The sequence below is a fragment of the Podarcis melisellensis genome, assembly GCF_964234715.1.
Source record: "Podarcis melisellensis genome assembly, chromosome: 3".
Lineage (NCBI taxonomy): Eukaryota > Metazoa > Chordata > Lepidosauria > Squamata > Lacertidae > Podarcis > Podarcis melisellensis.
Genome location: NC_138530.1, coordinates 61,810,980 through 61,823,270, shown reverse-complemented (window position 1 = coordinate 61,823,270; position 12,291 = coordinate 61,810,980). Strand labels below are relative to the sequence as shown.

General features: G+C 38.8%; 1 protein-coding gene and 1 long non-coding RNA gene across 5 annotated transcripts in view; one reads left to right on the top strand and one right to left on the bottom strand.

The window, feature by feature from the left end:
- LOC309367671 overlaps window positions 1-12,291 on the top strand; it is a 73,495-nt gene that overhangs the window by 18,612 nt on the left and 42,592 nt on the right. The window lies entirely within an intron of this gene.
- AHI1 (Abelson helper integration site 1) overlaps window positions 8,500-12,291 on the bottom strand; it is a 64,426-nt gene continuing 60,634 nt past the window's right edge. For 3 of the 4 annotated variants that reach the window (XM_081907056.1, XM_081907054.1, XM_081907055.1), the window contains exons 24-25: window positions 10,467-10,540; window positions 8,500-9,462 (exon numbers count right to left, since the gene is read on the bottom strand). In XM_081907056.1, the coding sequence (XP_081763182.1) occupies window positions 9,246-9,462; window positions 10,467-10,540 (291 nt within the window). In that variant the 3' untranslated portion in view covers window positions 8,500-9,245. The remainder of the gene's footprint in view (window positions 9,463-10,466; window positions 10,541-12,291) is intronic. The other variant, XR_014167254.1, reaches the window with a different exon arrangement.

Sequence of the window (12,291 nt, the reverse complement as noted above, 5' to 3'; positions counted from 1 at the left end):
AGTCCTTGACCTCTTCAAAAATATCACATTGGATTGGAGCCATATGTGCTCGCAAAATTATCTACCCTTTTGTGAAATAGTAGGGTGGAAAGTCTGCTGGATATTATCCACCCTCCTCCCCTCCAACAATTTTGAAACAGACTGAAGAAGACAATTCTCACATTTCAGCTCAGGTGTAATACAATTGGGACTACACAGAGCAACCTCAGAATAAGGTTGCCATATTAGCTTATGGCATGGCCAATTAGCTAGCCATACTTAGCTTTAAAGCCTGCTCTTTGCAGGGAGAGGGCCATGCTCTTATGTTCAGTGTCAAGAGTATGGGGGGAGGGTGTTTTTTTGCCCCAAGATTTCCCAGTGGAAACCCACACTTTAAAGTTAAATTGGTGCAAAGACTAACTCAGGTTGTCCGCAGATTGATGTGTGCTCCGATTGAGCTTTAAAGTCTGGGTTTTCATGGGGAAAGCTCTGGAGCAAACTAAAATAAAAAATAAAAAAGCTGCTTGAACATGGCTCTTTAAATTGCATACCGTGCCTGGAAAGAGTGGAGCAAAGGTTAAGTGTGGATAAGCCCTGAGTCAGGTTCTGCACAAGTACAAGCTGCAGGAAATAAGACGACCACTGTGATGATTGGTATGCCTTTGGGCTATAGGAGCCTAAACCCTGATGCACGCTGAGGTTTCGTCATGCACTCATGTGCACAGGAGGGACTGAACAGAGAGGAACCAGCAGCTTGTGTATAGACTGGCCCAGAAACTGAGCCGCCACCAGTTAAATCCTGCAGATGACGAGGGATGCCTTCAGCATGTACTTGCTAACGAGAGAGGATTGGGAGTGACTCTTCTAGTGCCCATGGCACACTCTTGATCCATTTGTTCTTCATTGTGTGTACTTTTCAAATGTCACTTTCTCATTATGTCATATTACTAAACCATAATGAGGATTAACCCCCTGTTTCCCTTCCCCGTCTTTCATAAGCCTATTAAAGGCTTATGCACATTGCTATAACTCAGCTATAGAAAGCATTTTTAGAGGCTGATGTCATTCACAATCATCATAGGCACAATTGTGTGTTGTGACAAGACAGGTTAGAGTAACTCCTTACACACATACAACAATAAGACCCAATACAAAATTAAAGTTTCTTTCTTTGTTGCTATTAAAATTCTCTAGACGGCACGCAGAGCAGTTTGTATGGATGGCTGAAAGTCTTCCGGTTAAATAAATGCATGACAACCAATATAATGCCCTTGTACTTATGGGATCTAATGAACCTTGCCACCTCTATGAAGATAAATATTTAAACATGGGTAGTAAGTGTTTATTATTATTATTGCACCTTTCTTTTCTGCTACCGTTTCATTGGTTGTGACTCATGCTACCTCTGCAAATCCCTAAGCAGATAGATACAAATGGGGAGCATTGAGAAATCAAAACAAAATGTTTGGACATTTACAAAACTTACTCGCCCTACCTCCATGCCTTGTCTTGCTCCTCCTGTTCTATATTTATGGCATATTTTAAAGAGATTTGATCATCAAAGCCTGAACTATGCTACTTCATGGGCTGCTCTGTTTTTAGGAATGGCTTTAGAATGGTATATTCTGCCTCTAGAGGTGAAGAACTACAAGGTAAGCTATGATGTATTTCAGCTCTAGTTTCCCATTGGCGAATCCAAAACACTGCAAACAAATATAGGGAAAACATTTCTTAAATTGTATACATAACCCACCCCCCTGCTGACATTGCAGAGTAATTCTGTGTGTGTATCTGAATACACCACGTGGCTCATTTTTGAGTGACAGAGGATTTTGAACACAATAGGCTTCCTATGTCAGCTGTAACATAAGCACAGCCATTTTGTTTAATGTTTTTCACAATGTTGCCGAATTACTTCTTTTGTTTTGTGTTCAAACCCTCAAAAAATGCAGTTTCATTTTCCTCATCCTGCTGAGCTGAAGGAATATTATTTGTCTGCATTTCTGGATGTTCAGATAAATAATGGAAACTCTCCATCTTCTTTACATAACATGATGTGGTATAATAACATAACTTGAAGTTGAGGGTGACAAACACTGGGGCATTGTGCAATCCATACTGAAATGCACCTTGATAGAAGAATGCACTCTTCATCAGATAGGCTTTCTTTTTTTCTAGGGTCAGAAGGACAGAGGAGGCCCTGTCGATTCTGCAGGGCCAAGGGACTTCCTTTAGGCAACACCGTGAGGGAGGGATAGATGAAGGCAGGGGTAGGAAAAGTGTTGGCCCAAGTTGGGGGGCAGGTACCATTTGGGCACTGCTTCAGGCAGCAGAAAAGTGTCTTGGTAGCAGCCATCTTGGAGAAGCAACTTGTTCAGTTAATTTTACAGTCTTGCCCTTGCCACTGACTGCCACATTTGGTCAGACGTACCTGCCCTTTATGTGATTATTACAGAGTTTGAAATATCTATATCGTCGCAAGTCTGTCGCAAGTGAATTGGGTGTTTCAGTTTGCCAGACCTGTCATAATAAATTAATTACAGGATGTTGCAGAAATGGCTGGGTTCCAGCAGCTTCTCTTGCACAGTTTAATATAGCCCCATTTCCCCATTTCATTGTATTTGTGGTTAGATAAATTCTCAGAAAATTTACAGCTGCTGCAGCTAGCTTTTTGCGCTTCCAACCTGTGTAACTATAGAAGTGTAACTAAAAATTGGTCTGCTTTTTTCATGCATTCATGTATTTCTTTACTGTTAAGATACATTGTTCCATTAAAAGAAGCATTTGCAAGCTAAAGAAAAGTATTGGCATCAAGGAAATGAAAAGGGAATTGGTCAGCCCCCGAGACAATGACAGTGAAAATGCTGCTTCAGTTGAATACACTGCCGTTGTTGGTATTTTAACTATCCTCACTCAAGGGGGGTATTCACAGCACATAAATACAGCTAGACTAGGGAAGAAGGAAAATGATTCCTTAGAGGTACAAAGCTGCAACCAACTGAGTGCCACAGGCTATCACAATGAAGGTCTGGGCAAAGTGAGCACTGGTGCTCACTGTCCTCTGTTGGTGGGACAGGTGGCTTGACCTGGCAGTCATATTGGGAAGCAGTAGTGCCCTGAGGAGTACTGGGTGGCTGGGTGCCACCATTAAATTCCCCACAGTACCCTACACTCTTGTTCTTTCGGGTGCATTTGGGAAGTTAAAATGACAGCGAGGCTCCGCAATGAGGCTCTGCCCATAAAAAGATGAGAGTCTTTCTGGGTCAGACCAAAGGCCTATTGAGACTAGCATCTTGTTTTGCACATTCACACTGGAAAGCAGAACAAGCAGGACACAAAGCCAATAGCCCTTTCCTCCTCTCGTTTCTCAGCAATTGCTATTTAGTGACATGCTGCCCCATGTCCTGGATGAAGCCTCATGACTAGTTGGCATTGATAGGCCAGAGTACCAGGCCAGATTTTCCTTAGAGGAGGGTCTAGTGAACGGTGAGCCTTGCCAGTTGGCTCTGAACACTAAAAACCTGCTCAGGCACTAGGCTAAATAGGCTCGCCTCCATTCCCATTTACCCTAAGGCTGGAGCCTTTTAGGCAGGAGCAGTCATTTAGGGAGGGCAGTTCTACCCCCGCCTTATTTTAAGACCACCTGCATCATTTGTTACCAGCTAACTCTTACATCCCTGGTCAGCTGACTGGTGTTATGCAAAGAGAAACTATCAACATGCTAAACCAACACATTTTTATTTAAAGAATAAAAAGAATATAAAAAGTAGCAAACCTGCATTGATAGCACAAACAGGTTGTTAGCAGGTATAAAATTAGAAAAGAACCTTAAGAAATGATCTGTTCTTTTTTATAGTTTGAGCTTGAAAATCTCCAAAAGACTGGCCTTTCAGCTAGGCCAGTATATCCAACCAAGATTTCCCAAAGCTATCTGGAACCACAGATATTGCTCTCTTCACCTCCGAAATGGCTCTGCTTTTAACTCCTAACCACAACCTTGGCCTACAAAAGGGATAGGAAACATGTGTTAGGACTGAACTTTGGTAAACTCTTGTAATATGGTGCCCTGTGTTAGGCCAAAATCCCCTACCCCACTGGATCTTTTAGGTTATGGGTCTTCTCAATTTTGCATCCCCTCAGCTTAATACCCTGGGGGGGGGGCTGCCTGCACCACTCTAAATCTGACGTTGCTGTGCCCCTCCAAATGTTGCTGGACTCAAACTCCCATCAGCCCCAATCAGTACAGGATGAGTTGTAGTCTTGGACAGGACAGTTATCTCAGAATAATATGGAGGTCTGTATTGCCTCAAATGCAACCCCCAGAGAGCAGTTAATAGGGATGTTGGCTGTTAGTAGATAATTAATTTATTTTATTCATATATCAAATTTCTTCCATTGGACTCAAGGCAGTGTAGTGTCCTAAAGTTGTGTTCCATCTCCGTTCTGATCAGACCTGTGAAATGTACCACAAATGCAGTAAAATGAGTTATTAAAAATTTGAACAAATGGTGATGACATTATTTGCTCAGGCGTCATTTGATGTAGGCCATTTGATCAAGTCCCTGCTTAGTGTGTTTTCTTCATACACTGGAAAAGTGTTCTTAGTAAGTTTTCTCCACTTAACTGCAGGTCCTTGAAATAACAACAGTAGCAGCTGAATGGCAGTCACAAAACTGAGTATTCCTGATCAATCTTTAGCAAACGGAGGAATGCCCAGTCCTATTAGCGCCTGACATTATCTTGTAATAACAATGCCAAAAGAGTGCCAAAAGAAGAACCCAGATACACAATATGTATGTTAAGAAATGCAGCATATTTACCTCAGAATAAGGGAAAGAGTTGAAAAGTAAATGGGTTACCTCAAGCAGAGGACAAGGTTAAAATTTCCCTTCCTTGTGAAAGAAAGTTATCCCACAAACTACCATGCTCTGGTTTCTTGTCACTTTTCTGCTTATCTCTCAAAACAGAGTGAGCTCTCTTTCTTATATAGATGTTTCTCAGTCATACTTTCTGCATGTTACATAGTTCATTTCTAAATGTATACTTTAATAGCTGAAACCCAAAGGAACTTTGAATTGATGTGGAACTTTTATAATTATCATTTTCAAATCATTGTAGATGAAATAATGAACTAGAAATGAAAGGTTTTTTAACCACCAGCTATTGTTTCCCTTCAGAGCTACCAAATGATATATTTTTTGACCAAAATACTTTAAGACACAGCACCCATCCATGTTTTGCCAATCTTCGTTCTAACACACAAATTCTACTTTTTTGCCTGTACAATGTTGATTCTTTCATTTATTTTTTTAAATGATGAAAGTGTATTTATTATTAGAGGTATGCTATTCTTTTAAAGAAACAGTTCCATAGAATACACATTAGGATTTCAGAATTATATCTGCTTACTTAAAAACCATCACCTACTGAACAGTTCCCCTTTTACAAAAAGAATTTGGTTACTTACTGCACTGCAAGTGTTTCATAAACGGCACCTGCTAATGTATGCTGCAGTTACTGCAGAGTTGTGGCTACTATTTCACATATAGTAGAAAAGGTTTCTTTAAATAATATTCTCCTATTTGTGTTTACAAAACAAGTGTTTTGTCCCCCTTCTTTATCCTCTTCCCTTCTTCGATTAAGTATTTCCTATTCACCTTAGTAATTAGAGCAGAAGGATGCAGTGAATGCACTGCCTCATTATCAAGTTTGTATCCCTGGTCTCTGCAGAATGGCTACCATGCTGGCTATTTTTCATAGCTGTCTGCTTTTTCTTGTGTTGGACCATTGTTAACCCTAAATGATCCTGACATTCAATTCTTTGGTAGACAATTGGGTCCAGCCGGCAGACTTAGTTCGCTAGTCAACGGAGACTCTCAATTGTCATGTTCCTCTGTGTTCTCATTAGCCCTTGTTTGATTGTGATCCCCTTTTGCCTTTTGAATTAAGTGATGCTACAAGTACACTGCTCTGATTCGTGATGTCTGTTTCTTAAAAGACTTTAAGGCAAAACCCAAATGCAACATGATGGTTGTGGGAGCTGGCAAGGGCAACTTGTGTCATCTTCTTCTTTTCCTTTTAATGGTTTGTCAGTATGCTGTTCACTGTGCCTTTGTTAAACTATTTATATATGTTAAACTAGGAGCAAACAGACTTTAAAAGCTATTTTGATTTTCCAAAAAAGATGGGCTATAACTTAATATAACTATAACTTAATAAAAGTAAAGGAAAACAGAAAACGACAGATCATGCCCAGCCTCTAAACCCCCTAAATGCACAAAAGCTTGTAGCAGGTTCTTCCAGAGCTCCACTGTTTCAATAGAATTCATGTTTTAAACTTCCTGATGTTGTGCCCATATAGCTTATCCTTCTTCGCTTCAGAATTAATTCTTGTAATTAACTTGAGTTATATGGAGCATTTTTAGGAAACCCTCTCCAGCCAGGAAAGTTTTGCCCAATGAATCATGCAATGCCAAATTATTATTTTTTTCAATTAACTTTGCAACTTCACTAAAACAACAACACAAAGGCATTTGCTTTGGAATACATTTTTCTTGCCGAGTTTGAGAAAATACAGTGACCCAGTTCTTAAGAATTTAGCATGTACGTGTGCATGTGTGCAGTTGCTCAACATGTTGCAGGATGCAGATCAAGACCACATTCAGACAGGCATTTGTACTTCAAGCTTCAACAGGTGAGGGGAGAAGCAAAGCTGGGACCAAAAAGATTCTCAGATTCAGTTCCAATATCAATCTGCTCAATTGATTCCACCCTCACCACACACACACTCCCTGTTGACAGACTGATCGTTTGAGAAACCCATTCCACCAATGAACACTTTTAAAATCCATAAATGAACATTTCTCCGCATCCCAGGACAAATGACACCTCTACTACATATAATTTTTATTGGGAAAAATCCTCTCTGAAAAGGTAACAGAAGATTTTGTATGGTTTGTTGTTTAGAATTCTGCAAAGAGAAGAATGATGCAAAATAGTTTTGTGATGTGCTGATACTTATTCATATTTAGGGAGACGAGATATTAATGCTAGGCATTGGAAAATCACTTGTGCACCATTTTGTTGAATACATATCTGTGTACTTTGTGTAACAAAGAAAGGCGGATAGCTATTAATTCTGCACCTAAGAATGCAAAGCAGTAGAAAACTTTAACTCCCATGTGTGGAAAGGAAGGTGAATGCAAATAAAACCTATGCTTTTGTTTGTAATGACAATAGCAACAACACTGTTTTAAAGAGAATGTTTTCAGCTCCATAAATCTTCATGTTGGGCCTTTTATCTGATTTCTCTCCTTAATTGTTATTTGGAACAGTGCCTTAGAAGAGACTGCTGCTGCATCTCCACTCTCAATTTGGAAAGTGTGGCAAAGCAGCTCTATTCAGCTTCAGAGCAGTGAACATAATTGGAGTCCCAGTTTGCTAGCATGAAAGGAGGCGCTGTGCCTTTGATTACAGCCACATCAGTATGGTGTTTATGTGAAGTGTTATTTCTGTCTTCAGTGTCCACAATGTCAAATTAATAGTTAACAATGCCTTCCAAACGAGCATCCAGGTCTTGGCTACTGCTCAGCTCTCTCCGATACATAGCATGATGTCACGCTAGACTATTTACTTTCAAAACCTGAAGATGACGAGAGATTTTGTGTAAAGGAAAAAAAGAAAGAAACAAAATGAGAACACCACCAGCAGCAGGTCTAGAATATTAAAAGAGCAGAGAGCTAGAATATTAAGCATGCAGAGGAGTCTGAAATGCAATGTTACGGTATCACAAGGGAACAAGCTCTTGTGACTTCAGTCCTCTAAACTTGACTTGAACAAATGATAGCCCCCAGTCCTTTACAAACATCTGGTATTCTAGGAAATACATTTTATATGCATTCAGTGGCATCTCAATTTCATGTATTAAACTACAAATTAACAGGATGGAACCAGTTAACTAGATCCATTTCACTCTATATTCCAACCTGATTCTAAAACTGAAAAAGATCCTGCTCACCCTAGTAGATGATCTATACTGGGGAGATACACAGGTGGAGTGTGTGATCCCATTGTTACTTGTGACCCCTAGGTCAGGGGTACCACATTGGTACCCCTGACCTAGTTACATCCAGCCTGGGTTACTGCAATGTTCTCCTGTACAAACTACATTTTTACAAGAGTTGTTTGAAGGAGGAAACTGAGTTTTATGCAGATAAACATGTTTATGTGTTTCAGTGTCTGCTAAACATATGCAGGGATACTATATGTATATAGTATTTAATCCTTTGCATCTGGATGTTATTTTACACATCAGTGGTCAACATGGTTATTCTCACTTCTTTCTTTTTAATGGAATCAAATGCCATGACTACTAAAAAAGGGTTTTCTAATTTTATGTTATTTATTGCCTCAGAAAGGAAGGGGGCAGAATTTCCTAACATGGTATAAATAACCTGGACATCCGCAGACAACATACACAAGAGGACCATAAATAAAGTCACCGGAAATCATCATGAATAATTCCTTCACAACTTAATGCCTTTTAATTTAAAAACAGTTACACCTGAGCATAAACATAATATGACACAAAAATATATCCCACCCACATATTGATGCAAAACAGGTTTTCACAACAAAGTAGAAAACGAATTTGGCAATGCTTTGAGTGTAACAAAAACAGAATTCTGCAAAACTTATTGTATTACTATTGCATTGTTTTAATACTATTAACATTAATGTGCATTAATAATATACATTAAAACTTTTATTTTAAATATCAATATACAAAAAGCTATCTGTTGCATTCTGTAGTGATGGTAGCTTGCATTTACTCATATGATTATTCACTCTCATTTGCAGATGCACATCAGTATGTGAGACGGTTGCAAAGGCTATTCTTCAGTAAACAGTTCTTTTGACTTTACCCATGAAAGTGCTTTTTTAAATTTTAAACAAACTATCTTGGACCACTTTATCTTGACATGAATAGGCCCAACAAAAACTGATTATTTCAATAGTATTGAAGATATTTCAATTGAGAAATATTGAGATATTTCAAAGTGTTTTCTATTCACAAAAATTAAATACTGAAGTCATACTTGCTGCTTGAACTCATATGCATTTCAGTGGAACATTCAGTACATGCTCTTCTCCTTGGGCTCACCACATCATGATAAACATGATATCATCATTCTACGATAAACAGTGGAATGTTTTTCCATACAACTTTTTATCCATGAAATCAGCATCCAAAAACAAAACAGAGACTATGCTTTGGGAGAGTCCAGCTGGAAAGCATCATTCGAAGTTCCACTTGAACTTGCAGTTTTGACAGCTCTTTTCTTCCTCTTCTTCACCATGCTTTTCTTAAGTTCATCCTCAACATCATTAGATGGAAAGTTGTCAGTTGCATTAGCCTTGCATTCTGTGGCTTCCGCCTGCTCCATTTGTATGCCTTTCTTCTTTGTCTTCCTCTTTCCACTCCTATGGGGAAAGTAGAATAAAAGACTGTGTTAGAAATTTGTCAGACTAAAACTATTTAGACTGTGCTTCTTCCCAATCACTAGCCTTTAGATTCCATTTCTGAGGCTACTGCGGGCTGATCTCATGGTGCTGGGACACACTAAACTGTGTCTAAAGGAAACATGATCCTCCAGACAAGTATGCTGAAAGTGGGTGAACACTTTAAACTAACCCTTTGACAATTTGTTGATTGATCTTTCAGAAGAAATCCAGGTAGGGAGATGCTAAGAGAATAATTTTCATATTTTCAGAGGAAAAGATCAAGAATTCACAGATGCAACTCTGATTGGTAAAACCCCATAGTAGCCTAGTCAGTTATAGACAGTGCAATTTAACCTTGTTAGTATAACTACAAAGATCTGCATATCTTAGTTTGCCCAGCATTACTAACTAGCAGTGGACTAGGGGAAAATGTGGAGGGCAAGAAATCAGTGAGTATTTTAGGAAAGAAACTACCAGTGTAAGTGGATGCTGGATTGTAAGTGCTCAATGAGTCCTTGCCCTCAAGTTTTCCTCTTTTCCCATCTCCTTATCCCCCTGTGTAGTTTTCTTCAGCCTTCTACGACCTGAATATTGGCTCTGTTCTGCCTAGTATTCTTTTAGCCTAAACTTATGAACTTTTGTTGTAATGCATATTGCGCTGATTCCCGCAGTAGACTCCCATATTCTGGTTTCTACATAGTGCATCTAACAAAGCAATTGAATGTGTGGATCAAATCTTTTATGAGTTCATCCAAAAAAAGAAAAAGTAACATCATGGATTAATGACACAATAAATTTCTTAGGACATTTGGAATATGACTGTCAGTTGTGATACAAACCACTGTTTACATTTTCTTTAACTTCTCTGAACCATTTAGTTTCTAGAGTTACATTAAAATCACCGCTTTTTGTTTGTTTGTTTTTTACTACTTCTAAGCAATGGAACAAACAAAGCAGGCTGCTTTCCACAAATGGTTGCTTACTGTGTAGCCAGGTAGTCTGTGTCATTCTCTGAAATAAATCTTTGGTCTCCTGACTTATTGAAGTATGCTGACATCTGCAAAATAGGAAAACTTTAATCAGTAAAGGAGAAAGGGGGGGAGAAGAAAACGGGGTCAACACGTGTACGACAAAAAACCCACGGGCTTCCTGAATGAGGGTAGAATATACCTCGCTTCAGAAAGAAGATCCCTCGCGCATGAAATTCTCACCCTTTGTGGTTAAAAAGGAGGAAACAGTTCCACAGCTTTTAAACCCCCTTGAAATGTTCAGGTGTGTTTAGCAAAAACATACACATACATTCTCACACACAAGTTATGAATCTATGCTTGAATGAGTCTTCAACGGGGACTGCATTTGTTTTTAAATGTTATTGACAGCGTAATGACTATTAACATCAGTTTTCACTCTGAGGGGAGATTTGTAAAAACCCCAAAATTACACCTGTGTGCACTGATTATTTTAAAATATCAGCTAAATGCAATGTCAGAATATTTTAAAGATATGGTAGTTAAAGCCAGAAATTAATAAGCATACAAACTGCCGCATACCAATTCCAAATGTTACTGCTGTACAGTATTATTTTTTAAAAAAAACAACAGAGTATGTTCAATGTAACGCAGCACCTACATATTCTACCTTAGTGCTATGATCGAGATCAATTACAGATCACTATTGTCTAGATCTAGTAATTAGATCTAGTAACATCAGAATCAAGTTTAGGACTAGATTTTTTAAAGGATTGTCTCCTCCATTTGAGCCTGCCCAACCATCAGAAATATGATGGTTCAGTAGCAAGACAAAGCCTTTCTAGCTGTAGCACCCAATATCTGGTGAGTCTCTCAAGGGAAGCCCTGGCCCCCAGTGAACCTTGGTTTCAGATAGGTAGAACAGACCGATTTATACTTTTTTTTTTTGCAGAGTACAACCTTAAGCTGTTAAAAAAATAACCCTGCTACTTTCTTTAGCTTAAGTCATTTTATATATTTTTGTTTGTCTTGATTATAAATTGTCTATAATAGTTAGTTAGAAACAGAAATGCTAACAGTGCTATTATTATGATAATTTTGCTCTGTGGTAATAGGTAAGGAAGTAAATGACCCTTGGACAGTTAAGTCCAGTCAAAGGTGACTTTGGGGTGCAGCACCAAGGGAGCCAGCGTTTGTCCTCTATGACAATCAGACAACTTGCATGGTTTCTAACTATCTCATTCCATAGAAATATAGTGGAAAATGAACAAGTGTGGCTCACTGAATCTGATGCTGGACTTAAGAGATTTAGGCTCAAACAAAAGTATTAATGGGATATGTATGTAGTGGATACTTTTTACTTTTACTTTGCATTTTATGAGATGTGATGGCATGGATATTCTGAAATGGTACAACTGCAAAATTGTACCCCTCATGCATTCATTAGAATTCATATGTATTTTTCTTTATCTGTATCTATTTATATGGAAATTTCAGAAAATAACGGCAAAACCGCTGTCCATGCTGTATCAAAATTGCCATTATGAAACACCCTTATGAAACACTCCACAATCCAGAGAGCTCCTTTAGGTGCAGCCATGGGACTTTTGAATTTGTGTGTTTTTTAATCAGCAGCTTCTCATGTGCTTCACAAACTCCTCCAGGTTTCAAAAACTCCTCCAGGTTTCAAATCACCCCCAAGTTGCCATCTGGTGTGGAGGTGGGGTTGTGGGCATGTGCAGCTCACTGTGGGATTCTATGGGCTTTGAGTTATGGCTGAACACAAACTTATATATTCATTTTTAGCCATGTTAATGATTCTGCCTGATCACTGTAAAAT